Source organism: Canis lupus, chromosome 32, assembly GCF_011100685.1.
Source record: "Canis lupus familiaris isolate Mischka breed German Shepherd chromosome 32, alternate assembly UU_Cfam_GSD_1.0, whole genome shotgun sequence".
NCBI lineage: Eukaryota > Metazoa > Chordata > Mammalia > Carnivora > Canidae > Canis > Canis lupus.
In genome coordinates this window covers 35,419,172-35,435,223 of record NC_049253.1, presented here as the reverse complement: position 1 = coordinate 35,435,223, position 16,052 = coordinate 35,419,172, and the positions used below count along the sequence as shown (strand labels likewise).

General features: G+C 41.0%; 1 protein-coding gene across 5 annotated transcripts in view; it reads left to right on the top strand.

Moving 5' to 3' along the window:
- The first annotated feature begins 1,339 nt into the window (after positions 1-1,339).
- Positions 1,340-16,052, top strand: part of CFAP299 (cilia and flagella associated protein 299) — a 581,386-nt gene continuing 566,673 nt past the window's right edge. The window contains exons 1-2 of one of the 5 annotated variants that reach the window (XM_038582319.1): positions 2,602-2,770; positions 2,904-3,063. In XM_038582319.1, the coding sequence (XP_038438247.1) occupies positions 3,007-3,063 (57 nt within the window). In that variant the 5' untranslated portion in view covers positions 2,602-2,770; positions 2,904-3,006. Of the gene's footprint in view, positions 1,756-2,601; positions 3,064-16,052 lie in introns of those variants that run through there. The other 4 variants (XM_038582317.1, XM_038582314.1, XM_038582316.1 and 1 more) reach the window with 4 other exon arrangements.

Genomic DNA, 16,052 nt, shown 5'->3' with positions numbered 1-16,052 from the left:
GCATACAGGAAAGGTTCAATAAATAATTGCTATTATTGTTATTTTGTAGTGTTTTTTTTTTTTTAAATAGGCTCCCCCAACATAAGGCTTCAACCCATCACCCAGAGATCAAGAGTTGCATGCTCTACTGATTGAACCAGTCCAGCAACCTTCTTTTTTTGTTGTTCTATTTTGAGTGCTCAAGGTTTCTCTATCCTTTCTGTTCTTCTGAAATCAATGATTAAATTGCATTAAAAGGGGCACGTGAGTGGCTCAGTCGGTTAAGCATCTGCCTTCGGCTCAGGTCATGATCCCGGGGTCCTATGGAATCTGCTTCTCTCTCCCACTGCCCTTCCACCCTTCTCCTGTGTTAACCTTTTAAAATAAATTGTATTAAAAAGTCTAAATGCCTTTTAAAATACTTCAGGATATTTTCATTAATCAAAAAAGTCAGTGAACTGAGAGATTATTGTGTCTGTATCACGTAAAATTTGTACATTTGTGACACCCTAACTTTTGAGATGAGCTTTTCAAATTGGGAAAGCTGACTGCCAAGTATTTTACCAGATATTTTCATTAAAGGAAAAAATTTTTTTTACACCCCTGAACATCTTCAAAATCAATTCAAAAGTACTTAAAGAGCAATTACCACAGGCTGAGTATTGTACTATATATTAATTTGCAAACGGTTTGTAAAATATTAAAATCTAAATATGAAATCTGAAAAGTTTTGCCAGCTGTCACGCTGGATTATTACTTTATTACTTTATTATTTATTTATTTATTTATTTATTTATTTATTTATTTATTTATTTATTTATTTATTTTTGACGCTGGATTACTTTAAATCCGTTTTAAAGATGCAAAACTTTGTTCTAAAGGAAAAGTCTTTGCTAAAAAACCTTTACTTTCTAATTTTCCAGATATTTTGTCCTCTAAGAAAGGTAGCTTCAACAAAAGCAGTCTTTTATTGTGTGCTTTTTTTTGAAACTTAACAAAAGTCTAAAAAACAACCGCTTGGGGCCAAAAGAGGTCTTCAAAGATATTTTCACTGAGTTCTTTTAATTTGGAAATAAATTCCTCCTCATACCCAAACATCAGCAATGATTTGTCTTTAAGATATCATTTTTTATTTTTTAATTTTTTTAATTTTTTAATTTTTTAATTTTTTAAGATATCATTTTTTAAAATAATTTAGTCATTAAATATTTTGTTACTGTGTTTGGATACAGGATCATTTCCACAGACTTGCTAGGAGATACGCTTCTTGCAAAAATAGACCTTCAGTTACTCGAGTGCCGGCCTTGGTATTCTTGTCCCGCATTAAGACCGTTTTAGAACGAGATCAGTAACGATGTCCGCGCCTCCGCGCAGTCCCGGGATTTCTCATTTTGCGCTGCAAGGGGCATCTCCCACGTGACTCCACGCTCCGCCGGGGTTCGAGTCAGCTGAGTGGTGCCGGACCCCAGTTTGCGGCGGGTAATTCGAGAGCGGGTTCCCCGGAGTTGGAGGGAAACTTGAAACTGCGGACCAGACCCCGGGGCGGGATCCACCGCCGAGGCTCCGCACGGTTCCGTCCGGCCGAGGGGAAGAAACCGAGGGGTGGGACGTCCGGCCCGGCCCCCGCGCGTGCGTCGCTAGGGACGCTTCGGCCGAGGCGCCGCGATGGATCAGGACGAGGGCCTGACGGCCGTGGACAACATAGTCACTCAGTTCAGCACCTATGAAGACTTCCTCGACTCGCAGATCACTACGGTGGACCTGTACTACCTGGAGGTAAGGGTCGCGGCGCCGCACAGCGACCCCGCCCCCGCCCCCCCCACCCCCCGGGCCTCAGGCCTCCCCCCGGGCCTCACGCCCCCCTCCCCGGGCCTCACGCCGCCCGGGCCTCACGCCCCCCCGGGCCTCTGTCACGCCGCCCGGGCCTCACGCCCCTCCCCGGGCTTCACGACCCCCGGGCCTCTGTCACGCCGCCCGGGCGTCACGCCCCCCCCCCCCCCGGGCCTCACGCCCCCCCCCCCCCCCCCGGGCCTCTGTCACGCCCGCCCGGCCCTCACGCCCCCCCTGGCCTCTGTCACGCCGCCCGGGCCTCACGCCCCGCCCCCCCGGGCCTCACGCCACCCCCCCCCCTCTCACGCCGCCCCGGCCCTCACGCCCCCCCCGGGCCTCACGCCGCCCCCCCGCCCCCCGGCCTCTCTCACGCCCCCCAGGCCTCTGTCACGCCGCCCGGGCCTCACGCCCCTCCCCGGCCCTCACGCCCCCCCCCCCCCCCCCCGCCGGCCTCTGTCACGCCCCCCCCCCCCCCCCCGGCCCTCACGCCCCTCCCCGGCCCTCACGCCCCTCCCCCGGCCTCTGTCACGCCCCCCCCCGGCCCTCACGCCCCCCCGGGCCTCTGTCACGCCCCCCCGGGCCTCACGCCGCCCCGGCCCTCACGCCCCCCGGGCCTCTCTCACGCCGCCCGGGCCTCACGCCGCCCCGGCCTCTCTCACGCCCCTCCCGGGCGCCCGCGGCGTGCGGTGAGCGCCCCCCGGCGGTGGACCCCGGCCAGGTCGGGCCCCGCATCCCGCGGCGCCGGAGCGGAATCGCCGGTCCCCTCCGCCCCGCGCGGCCTCCGAGTGTGCGGGACTCCTGCCCCGCGTGGAGGCCGGCGCGCGAACACACGGGCACCCTCGGCATCCGCGGGCGGGGAGACCGCATCGACGACCTGCGGAGCCCCTGCCCTGGGCTGTAACGCAGGCCTGCCACGCCGTTTCTCTTTGCTTTGCCAATTTGTGTTAAAGCACAGAAGACCGTATCCTTCCAGGGCGCGAGGCAGCACCAACCTGGTGCGCGTCCCTGCCGTTTTATGGGGCATCTGGGTTTGTGGACTTCCACCCCACCCTAGTCGGTTCAGAACGCCCCTTAATTACGGATGCGCAGTACAGGTCGCCGTGCAGGTTCCTGGCATTGATGGAGTAGAGAGTTGAAACTAACGTTGGTAGTTTAAAAAAAAAAAAAAAAGCCTGCTGTACTGCAAAATTAGACGTCATGGGATTGCCTGCTGTGTTCCCCGCAGCAACCGTCTTCCTCCCTGCTTCTTTACAGGTGTGTGTTTGATGCGGGGATGATGGGATGCGGGCGGGGCAGAGAGCTCTTGTCCTCGGTGAGGAGAACCAGGATGGGCGGGAAGATAATAGGCCACAGGGTCCTGAGAGGCGGGACGCGAACCGTGGACCCCTCTAGCCCTGGGATATTGCCAGACGAGGCCGACGGAATGGGCACTGCCCTGGGGATTCTACCGTCCTGGAGCCAAGACACAACCCCAAATCGCCTCCTCCCTATTTAGGCCACACAGAGCGAACGCCACTGTGTGGTGCCGAGTCACAGTGGAGTCTGTGAAGGATTTGGATCCTGCAGTCAACTCCCCAAACTCTGTATCTGTAGCAACATAATTCTGCAATTTAGTGCATTGAAATTTTTGGACTCCAAAGATCACGTGAAGCATGATTTTATGTGAATGTGAATTGCAAGGTTTGTTCTTATTTTCCAAAACACATTCAGGTGCCGGTGCTAGATATGAATATAGTTTTTAAGAAGTAGAAGCATCTAATTCTGCTCCTACTCACAAGTTCTGTGACCTTGGACAATAATTTGATCTTTCTGGAATTATCTGTTAAAAAAATACATCCAGGAGATACTTACAACATAGCTTTTGATTTTTGATCAGACAAGATTTTTGATATTTTATATAGTTAGTATGTTTAAAGTCATGAATGCCTCGCATCTAAGACTCTAAAATGAAGATTGAAAGGTAATGGTACTAAACAATGTTTGCATCCACATATTTGCATGTCTAAATAAACACCAATGAAATATAGATAATTTTATTTGATTAAGATGTTTATTATCTTCATATCACATGTGAAAAATTGTTAAGCTTAAGCCTAGTATCATTAAGCAGGGTTTCAATTTTTTTTTAAGGTAGAGTTCTACATGTAAGAATTAAAAAAATATTAATGTTAATTAGGACTGAGAAATTAATACTTTTTTGTTTCATCAATCAGAACTTTAAAGGTCTCTACAATGGAAAATTGTAGCTGTATTTGGGGAAATTATAAGGAAATTTACTTAAAATTTGGTCTGGCTTAGCTTACTCTTACTGTACTTTCATAGAAGATAAAGGTTTAATTAATAAGGCAAGTATATATATTTTGGATTGGGTAATGAAAAATTTTAAGTGTCCTTTGCTCTGGGGACTTATATTCTCAAATACTTCCTGTGGAAGCAAGTTCATTTCTCACTTAGAGACAAGTGGACTCTTCAGGATTGGTTCAGTAGTATGGATGCTACAGCAGATATGTGCCATGGATTATGGATCACACTTCGTGAGGTGATTCTTTTACACTGTGTGTGTTTGTGTGTATGTGTGTTTTGGTCATCAGTAATTGACTTTGATGTGAAAGAAGCAAATTTTAAATGGTAAATGAGAGACGGCAAATTTTAGTCAGAAGAGCCTAGAGTCATAAGATTTGGGTTCTAATTCTGTATTGTGTTTTAACCAGTTTGAAACTCCATTTCCTCCTCCGCATATTGAAGGGCCTGGATTAGATAACATTCAAGGTTATGTGTGTAAAAATTTATGAGTTATCTCTATAGCCATCTGTCCATCTAGGCATCCATGTATTCATCCAACCATCTAATCAATAAACCTTCGGTGGGAGCCTACTGTAGTAGATAGTGCCTTGATTCTAGGAATTTAAGAATCAGTTCTAGTCATCTGATTTTAGAATTGTACTTGCAGTTCAGTCTAACTTTTATTTATTCAGCAAACATTTTCCAAGTGTTTATTAACTTACAGTTACTCTTCTGTTATATAGAATATTATTCTCTGGCTATAAGTTTTCAGTTGATTTCAGTAAAAGTTATTACCAACGCCTCACATACAAAGTGGCCATATTATCTTTGCTGCATTCTGTATTCTTCTCCACCTTATGTGTGTTCCTAGAAGCTGTCCTTTGCAGTCTTTAACCAGGCTCTTTTTCTTTGGCTTTGGCTTTGTTTCAGCCAATATGAGATCAGAGGGCAGGAAGAGAGGTGTTAGAGAATTTATTACCTCTCATCTTCCTACTGGTTGTGGCTTGGAAGTGGCTGCATTTCTTAGGTTTGGCCAGCTCCTTATTCCATCAACTACAGCATTCTTTCCTGGTGCTGGCAGCATTCTCTGTTCTAGGAACTGTTTCCTCTCCATCTCCTTTTAGGGCCTAATGGTGTTAGTGACCTCCCACTGTTACTAGCCCAACAATATTACATCATCCTATGCTGGTTTCCATTAATCTTGTGATATTTTTGTAAATTGTGCTTTTATTCTTTTTAATTATCTCTTTGAGTTTGCCTACGATGATCCTAACTTCTGTATTATCATTTAACATCTTAAATCTCTGTAAGTGTACAGGTAGTATACGTATATACTAACCACAATTTTTTTTTTTTATATATGATTAGGATTAGGAAGGAAGGTGCTCACTTTGGCAGCATATATTCTAAAATAAGAGTAGGAAGGAAGGGACGTATGCAATAAAAATGAAGACCTGTACCAGTTAACTATTTGATGAGTTGGAGAGGGGTAAGATAGGTTAAGGAGAATAAAAGAGGCTCTTCATTCTCTGTCTACTGTGCTTTGCTCATTTTACTGGATGATACCTATAAACCATGACATTTATAACAGTATCAGCAATTAGATTTAACTCTGCTAACCCAAATAACAGTAATTCAAATAACAGCTCCTTTATTCTAGGAGTTAGTGTTACCTTAAACTGATTAAACCAATCATTAAATGGATATAAAAATACTTAAAAAATTTTGGCAAAATTTTTCGCACTGTGATTTTACAGATTCTTTCTTGGTAGTTTTTCCATTTTGAATAAACACATTTATCCCTTCATTTCACTGGTGGTTGCCTGTGGCCAGTAGAGAACCAAAAGGGCTATTGAATTGCTTTTTCCAGATAAGGAATCAAAGGATGTTTTTAGAATTATTTCTAAATTTCCCTGACTAATGCATTGTAGTCATGGCTAAATAACTTGTAGAGACTAGCAATGTCAGGGTTTTATTTTGAGATTATCTTTCTATTATTTAGAAAATAGAAATCACACAAACAAAACCTTTTGGACATAATCTTATGTAGCAGACACTGATTAAGTGAGATTTCAGGAAAAATCCAGTAGCACAATTTATTATACAGTAAGCCACCTAATAACCAACCAGTATTTATTGCATTTTCCCAGTATTTATTGGATCAGGTACAGAGTAGATGATCCCTATAAAATATATTATTTCATGCATTTCAGAATCAGCTGTTGTCTTTTGTTGATTCAATAGGAGAAAAATTAGCATAAATTAATTTCTCTCTGCTTAAGAGGACTTCTACATTTTTCCTTCGGTAGGTACATAGAGGTACTTATCTTTATTTATTTATTTATTTTTGTAATAATAAATTTATTTTTTATTGGTGTTCAATTTGCCAACATAGAGAATTAACACCCAGTGCTCATCCCGTCAAGTGCCCCCCTCAGTGCCCGTAACCCATTCACCCCCACCCCCCGCCCTCCTCCCCATCCAGCACCCCTAGTTCGTTTCCCAGAGTTAGGAGTCTTTATGTTCTGTCTCCCTTTCTGATATTTCCCACACATTTCTTCTCCCTTCCCTTATATTCCCTCTCACTATTATTTATATTCCCCCAATGAATGAGAACATACAATGTTTGTGCTTCTCCGATTGACTTACTTCACTCAGCATAATACCCTCCAGTTCCATCCACGTTGAAGCAAATGGTGGGTATTTGTCATTTCTAATGGCTGAGTAATATTCCATTGTATACATAAACCACATCTTCTTTATCCATTCATCTTTCGATGGACACCGAGGCTCCTTCCACAGTTTGGCTATTGTGGATATTGCTGCTAGAATCATCGGGGTGTGCAGGTGTCCCGGTGTTTCATTGCATCTGTATCTTTGGGGTAACTCCCCAGCAGTGCAATTGCTGGGTCATAGGGCAGGTCTATTTTTAACTCTTCAAGGAACCTCCACACAGTTTTCCAGAGTGGCTGCACCAGTTCACATTCCCACCAACAGTGTAAGAGGGTTCCCTTTTCTCCGCATCCTCTCCAACATTTGTGGCTTCCTGCCTTGTTAATTTTTCCCATTCTCACTGGTGTGAGGTGGTATCTCATTGTGGTTTTGATTTCTATTTCCCTGATGGCAAGTGATGCCGAGCATTTTCTCATGTGCATGTTGGCCATGTCTATGTCTTCCTCTGTGAGATTTCTGTTCATGTCTTTTGCCCATTTCATGATTGGATTGTTTGGTTTCTTTGGTGTTGAGTTTAATAAATTCTTTATAGATCTTGGAAACTAGCCCCTTATCCAGTACGTCATTTGCAAATATCTTCTCCCATTCTGTAGGTTGTCTTTGAGTTTTGTTGACTGTATCCTTCACTGTGCAAAAGCTTTTTATCTTGATGAAGTCCCAATAGTTCATTTTTGCTTTTGTTTCTTTTTCCTTCGTGGATGTATCCTGCAAGAAGTTACTGTGCCTGAGTTCAAAAAGGGTGTTGCCTGTGTTCTCCTCTAGGATTTTGATGGAATCTTGTCTCAAATTTAGATCTTTCATCCATTTTGAGTTTATCTTTGTGTCTGGTGAAAGAGAGTGGTCTAGTTTCATTCTTCTGCATGTGGATGTCCAATTTTCCCAGCACCATTTATTGAAGAGACTGTCTTTCTTCCAGTGGATGGTCTTTCCTCCTTTATCGAATATTAGTTGACCATAAAGTTCAGGGTCCACTTCTGGATTCTCTATTCTGTTCCATTGATCTATGTGTCTGTTTTTGTGCCAGTCCCACACTGTCTTGATGACCACAGCTTTGTAGTACGACCTGAAATCTGGCATTGTGATGCCCCCAGATATGGTTTTCTTTTTTAAAATTCCCCTGGCTATTCGGGGTCTTTTCTGATTCCACACAAATCTTAAAATAATTTGTTCTAACTCTCTGAAGAAAGTCCATGGTATTTTGATAGGGATTGCATTAAACGTGTAAATTGCCCTGGGTAGCATTGACATTTTCACAATATTAATTCTTCCAGTCTATGAGCATGGAATATTTTTCCATCTCTTTGTGTCTTCCTCAATTTCTTTCAGAAGTGTTCTATGGTTTTTAGGGTATAGATCCTTTACCTCTTTGGTTAGGTTTATTCCTAGGTATCTTATGCTTTTGGGTGCAATTGTAAATGGGATTGACTCCTTAATTTCTCTTTCTTCAGTCTCATTGTTAGTGTATAGAAATGCCACTGATTTCTAGGTATTGATTTTATATCCTGCCACGCTACCAAACTGCTGTATGAGTTCTAGCAATCTTGGGGTGGAGGCTTTTGGGTTTTCTATGTAGAGTATCATGTCATCGGCGAAGAGGGAGAGTTTGACTTCTTTGCCAATTTGAATGCCGAGGTACTTATCTATAAGTAAAATATCTAATTCTTCATGGACATGAATTCTGATGATCAGGGAGTGAAACTGAATCCAGAATGCCATATCCACAGTACTTCTGAAACTTTATCCTAATGATAAATTTTAAATGCTGTGACCCTAGTATCATCCTCAGTGTCTCAATTGTGTCTCAAACAGTGCCCTAAAAATCTGTATTCTTTGTAATTAAAGTATGCTCCATTTTTATTTGGTGCTTGTATTGACTTCAAAAGCTACTGCTGGAAGAGATAAGAGTGGAGGCAGGGAAGATTCCCAATAGAGTGTGGAAAATGAGATGAGGCAGGGGGCTTATGACAAACTGCCGGAGAACAACCATTACTTAAGGTGTAAGTATGGAGGTGGTGCTCACAAGAACAATGATAAGGGGGTTGAGAAAAGTAGGAGGATACAGGGAGAATGGGATGATCCACAGGCCAAGAGCAGTTGGGTAAGCAAAACCAAAAACACTTGAATAACATTTAACAAAGCTAGGTGAGAGTTATTTCTATGAACCCCAGCCTTAAAGCAGATGGGGAGAAATCATCCATAGCCATAACATTGAAAAGGTATTGGCATCCATGTAGTTGAAAAGCAGAGAAGACAATGGGCCGTCTAAAGCACCTCTAAACAAGAAACAGCAAAGTAGTCATCAGCTAGCTATTCAGTGGTAGTGGAATGGTCCGCTTTGAAAACAGCAGCTGGAAGTGGGAGGGTTTTGGCCATTCTTGAGTATGTAGGTTCCTAGGCGAGCTCTGAAGGAGCTATAGCCAAATAGCCAGTAACTCTTGAAACTACCTTCCATAGCTGGGAAGTGCTCCACACTGTTAGGAGTGGAATCAACATTGAGATGGATGGGGATAGTAGAGACAAAATTTGAAAGAGAAAGAGAAGATAACAGGATAGAAAAAGAAAAAAAAAAATAGAAAGCAAGTGCCAAAGCTTTGAACACCATATGGATATAAAATAAGAGGGAAGTTCTATAAGCCACAGTTTCTTCTAAATGCCCAGGAGAACCAAACACGAGCCATAGAAAAGCATTGAGGTTGAAGCCCATTCAAATTTATAAGATAGAAGAGGGTAAGGAGCAAAATAGCATCCCTATCTCCCTAACAAAACCATGACCTTCTTTTTGAGTACAAACTAAAAGACATTAAGACAATGATACACACATGAAAGTGTTCAGAAATGAGGGAACAGAATTCAGGAAGTAATTAGGAACAAAAAAAAAATCTTTAGAAATAAAAACTAACTAGAAGGAACATGAGAATGGATAAACAGAGTAGATGATTTCCCAAAGACATAGATGATTAACAGGAGGAGAATTTTATTTTTTATTTATTTATTTTTTATTAAATATTTTATGTATTCATTCATGAGAGAGAGAGAGAGAGAGAGAGAGAGAGAGAGGGAGGCAGAGACACAGGCAGAGGGAGAAGCAGGCTCCATGGCTCCATGCAGGCAGCCTGATGTGGGACTCGATCCTGGGTCTCCAGGATCACACTCACACTTTAGGGCTGCAGGCAGCGCTAAACCGCTGCGCCACCGGGGCTGCCCAAGGAGGAGAATTTTAAATAAAAAAATAAGAGATAAAGAATTCAAGCAAAATTGACAATTATTGAAGGTAGAAAAAAACGTGTGGCATATAGATAATAGGAGTCCCTGAAGAAGTAAATGAGGGCAAAGGAACAGAAGAAATCCTAGAAAGTATAATTCAGAATTTTCTTGAAATAAACAATAAAAAAGATTCAAAATGACATATTGGAGGAATACACTCTGTACCTGAGAATTTAAACAGGTATTACCATGATATATCTAGTAAAATTATATGAACTTTAAAGAAAAAGACAAAAAGTCATTTGGACTTTAAGATATAAATAGCATGTGACTTATAGGTTAAAAGAAATTAAATTATCAGATTTTTAAATATATTTTATGCTAAACAAATTAGAATTACTTATTTAAGATGCTCAAGGGAAGAGAATATGAACCAATGATATAGCGATTTTATACCCTGCAAATCCGACTTTCAGATATAAAGGATACAAATTTGTTATCAATATGCAATAACCCAGTTTAATAATAGGTCCTTCCTAATTAATGTGTTATAGAAAGAACACTAGAAAAAAATTAAGATGATGTCAATATAGGGATTGGTAACATTGAGGATTCACAGCTACTAATGTCACAAAAGGAGAAAGCTTGACATCGGTGTGTAAAAAGCAAAATACCATTAATAACCTTGCTAAAGACCTCAAACCTAAATCTGATCAAGTTTCTGTATCCAGCTGCCTTTCAGGACATAGAGAAGACAAAGAAACACATTGAACTACACCATGAGTATACAATCAGCAAAACCAGATGGTAGGAAACTATAGATCAGACCACACATATTCTTCCTTACATAGGAAAGGGATTGGGGGGAGGGTAGATGTAAATTAAGAGAAATTTAGAAGAAACATGAAATTTTAAAAGGTAGGCAGGACTAAACTGGTATCTAGGGATACACACTTGGCCGATAAAACTATAAAGAAATGCAAAGAAGTGATTATTATAAAAGTCAGAAGAGTGGCTACTTTTAGGGGAAAAACAGTAGTAGTTAGGAAGGGCTATATGGAGGAGCTCCTGAGATGCCTAGCAAATTTTATTTCTTGACTGGAATGGTGGTTACAAGGGTGTATGTTATAATAACATTAAATTCTGTTTGTCACATCTTTTGTATGGGCTTCTGTATCTATGTTTTATTTTACAATAAAACATTTTTTCAAAAGCTACTGATTAAAAAACAAAAACAAAAACAAAACCAAAAGCTACTGATTAACCAAACAACTATAAGAGAAGTCTTTACAATTGAATGGTATATTAATCAAAGTGGTAGTTTTGTTGAAAAACCTCAGCAACATTTATCAGTAAATAATCTGTTTTCAGTATTTGACTTTCTCGGTTTTAGCACTAGCAGTGATGGTTGAGCAGTCTTTAATTGACAAAAGACTCACAGAACCCAAAATGACAATGTTTACAAATCTATAGTTTGTTATAGGAAAGGGACACGATATAGCAACAGCATTAATGTAAAGCAGTGCATCATAGCCAGCAAGCAGGGGATCAGGAGAGACTGAGTGCAGGTCCACATATGCAGAGGAGAATTATATGTCCATAAGAAAGAGAATTACATACCAGAAACTCCTGGCATACTGCTGGGTTCTGATAAAAATAGAGCAGCTGGCCATGGAATCAACAAGGGGCCATGCACTTGGAGCTGCCCATAATGAGCTGAGTTCTTTCAGATCCACCAAGTCATAAGGCCAGGCAGGCCCAGCAAAAATTATTAGATGGAGGTGTAGCGCATCTGGGATAGAGCATGAGTGGGAACAAAGCAGGTGTGCCAGCTGCATAAGCAGGAGTCTAGATCCCAGGTTTTCACAGCTATTGGAAATGCACCTTTTTTTTTGCAGCTTATATATGTGGCTATGTGGAGACTTTCTTATAACTGGCTACAAGAGGAAGGAAGTCTGAGTTTGGTGTGTAAATGAGACATTTGGAATGTGGGTGCAAGCTGAAAATGGACTGTAGCTGCACTATAGCGTCATCTAGGTGTGGTCTTTAAAAATTATGGTAAGGCAATATCTTTTCAGCGGTCATCTACTTTCTGTGAACAGAGATGTGGCACAAAGTTAGACTATATAAGGACAGACAGGTACTAGTAAATGCCAGAAACAAATGTGGTTGCACATGTGGAAGCGGTTACAATGTGCCTACCATAGAAGAGGCATAAACAACCAGGTAGACACAAAGACATATCCAGTTGCAGTCAGCCAGCCTCTTTCATTTACTACCTTAGTGTTGGCATGATGGGCACATGGAAGAAGGGCCTATAGTAGCAGAGATGGGGCGATGCAGCAGTCCCCTAGCATGTGCTCCCACTTACCAAGGCTGATCTAGCTCCTGCTAACTCTGAGTGTCCAGCCTGTCAGCAATCAAGGCCAATCCTGTGATAGAGCACCATTTCTCAAGGTGACCAACCAACCACTTGGTGGAAAATTGGCTATGTTGGACTCCTTCCATTTTGGAAGGGCCAACAGTTCAATTTGGTAGGAAGAGACATATATGGTAGAAATGGGTTGACCTTTTCTGTGTACAGACACATGCCAGCTATACTATCTAAGGCCTTATGGAATATTTTTTTCCTTTCAGTTGTCCTGAGATATAATTGTATATTATAATTGTATATTGGTATAGGTATACCACTATATGTTTAAGATGTACAGCATTATGACTTATTGACATCTATTGCAGAATGGTTATCCCAATAAGTTAACATCCCATCATTTCATATAGATACAAGAAAAAAATGTTTTTTTTTGTGTGTGTGTGTGTGATGAAATTCTTAGGATCTACTCTCTTAGAAACATTTAAATGTGCCATGCAGCAATATTTATTATAGTTAAAATATTGTATAGTACCTCCCCAGTACTTGTTTCTCTTATAACTGGAAGTTTGTACCTTTTGATTTATTTCATCCGATTCTCCCACATCTCTCCTCTGGTAACTATATATCAGATCTCTTTATGAGTTTTGTTTTGTTTTTAGATTCCATATATAATTGGTATCATGAAGTATTTGTCTTTCTCTGACATACTTCACTTAGGAAAATGCCTTCAAGGTCCATGCATGTTGTCTCAAATAGCAGGATTTCCATCTGTTTTTGGCTGAATGGTATTCTAATACATGACATATTTTCTTTATCCACTTACCTTTATCCATTGACCTGTTGATGGACACTTAGGTTTTTCCTATTTCTTGGCTATTATAAATGATGCTGCAATGAATATGGGGTGTGGATATCTCCTTGGCAGAGTGATTTTGTTTCCTTCACATATATATACTCAAAAGTGGAATTGCTGGATCATGTGGCAGTTGTATTTTACATTTTTTTGAAAAACTTTCACAGTTTTCCATAGTACCTGTACCAGTTTACATTCCCACTAACAATGACAAGGGTTCCCTTTTTTCCACATCTTCACCAGTATTTGTTATCTCTTGTCATTTTGATGATAGTCATTCTAACAGGTGTGAGATGATATCTCATCGTAGTTTTGATTTGCATTTCCCTGATGATGAGTGATGTTGAGCCTCCTTTCATGTATCTGTTGGCCATTTGAATACCTTCTTTGGAAAATGTCTATTCAGGTCTTTTGTGCATTTAAAAAATTGGATTATTTATTCTTCTGCTATTGAGTTGTATGAATTCTTTGTGTATTTTGAGCATTAACCCCTTATCAGGTATAGGATTTGCAAATACTTTGTCTCATTCCATAGCTTGCCTTTTCATTTTGTTGATTGTTTCTTTCACTGTGCAGAAGCTTTCATTTTGATGTATCTTTTACTTATTATTTATTTTGTTGTTTATGCTTTAGGTGCCGTATCCCAAAAATTGTGCCTGAGACTTATATCAAGGAACTTTTTCCTTATGTTTTCCACTAGGAGTTTTATCATTTATGGTCTTACATTTAAGTCTTTAACTCATTTTGAGTTAATTTTGAGCTAATTTCATTCTTTTACATATGAATATCCAATTTCCCAATGCCATTTATTGAAGAGATTATCTTTTTTTTTAAGATTTTATTTATTTATTCATGAAAGACACAGAGACAGAGGCAGAGACACAGGCAGAGGGAGAAGCAGGCCCCACACAGGGAGCCCAGCGTGGGACTCGATCCCAGGACCCCAGGACCACGCCCCGGGCCGAAGGCAGGCGCCAAACCACTGAGCCACCCAGGGATCCCCTGAAGAGATTATCTTTGCCATTGAGTATTCGTGGCTCCCTTGTCAAATAATAATTTACTGTGTATGAATGGGTTTATTTCTGGTTTCTCAATACTATTCTATTGATCTCTGTGCCTGCTTTTGTGCCAGTACCATTCTTTTTTGATTGCCATGGCTTTAAAATATAGCTTGAAATCAGGAAGTGTGATGCTTCCCACTTTATTGTTCTTTCTCAGGCTTGTTTTAGCTATCTGGGGCCTTTTGTGATTCCATACAAATTTTAGGATTTTTTTTCTACTTCTGTAAAAAAATTGCCATTGGAATCTTGATAGAAATTGCATTGAATCTATGGATGGGGGCTTATGGAATATTTGATTCACAGGCACAGGGTTCCACATAACATTGTGTCAGACCAAGGACCTATTTTAAAACAAAGGAGCTGTGGGAATAAGAACCTATCTATGTGATTCATATCTCATAATATATTCTGAAACATTCAGAGCTGCCAGCAAATGGATCATTGGAATGAGTTGCTGAAAGCACAACTGAAGTGCCAATTTGTGGATGATAGTTTAAGGGGATGGAGTGCCATTTAATACTTTGAATTAAAGACCTTTGCGTTTAGGTTTGTTTCCTTGATCTGGGAACTAATAGGATAAAGCATCTTACCATCATTCCCAATGACCAACTTGGGGAATTTGTTTTCCTTTCTTCACTGTGGCTCTATAGGGTTAATTGTCCTGGTACTCTCACTGGAAGAGAACAAATTCTAAACTACAATTTAGCTGCTCGCCACTAGAAAAACCAATACTTGAGAGACAACTGATGGTGGGAAATGAAAGGTCCCTTGTGGAAAGTCAACAACCTGGGAACATGGACAAATGTCTCAAAGGCCATCTTCATCTTCCTGGCAAAGCCAGAGGGCTTTAAAGGGGAAAATGTCAGAAAAGGGAGGGAGGTTGTGTGCAGAGGAATAGGTGCCCAGGCAGTAAGTCGTTTGACAGCATGACCCTAAATAGACTTGCTGGCATCCATAGCAGCTGTTTTCTGATGTAGTCAGGCCTTATTTTCTGGGAGAATTTGATCTTTCACGCCTCAAGGCTAGTGGTCTACAGATCTCAAAGAACATATTAGTTCTGCTACAGATCAAGGGACAGCAAGCAAGAAGTTCTAAGATAACCCTTAACGACTGATTGGAGTGCTATTTACAATACCAAATCAGGAAATACTCCCATCAGGTGACTTAGTGAGAGTCCCACTGAATTTTAAGTTACAACTCCTGCTTGGGATCTTTAGGCTCCTTGTCTAGGAATCTGGAGGCAAGAAGACAGTCATTATTTTGGCAAGAGTAATGGACCCCAACTGTCAGGAAGGTTAGGGCTGTATTACAATAAATAATGAAAGAATGTGTTTGAGAGTCTGGTGATTCACTTGGATGCCTCTTGTGGTGGTAAATGGACCAGTGTAGCAACCAGGGCTTAAAAAGGGAATGATGACTTCTCCAGAATGAGGTCTTGTTCATACCACAAGTTATGCTACTGACGCTTAGCAGCGGTATTAGTTCAATGTGAGGGAAATCCAGCATAGATGGTGGAGGTAGGAGATGATGAGTATTTGTTGTGGTTCTGAGCCACGCTGCAGCAGCAAGTGTTGTACTTCAACCCAATATCCTTCCTCTTGTATTTATATGAATAGTCTTCAAAAAATTATATATATTTTTATTATATGTAAATACGTATACCGTTCTTTGTTATTTTCTACTTAAAGGGTAATTTTTATATCTCTGTAACCTAAAAAATTGACATTAAGTCTTG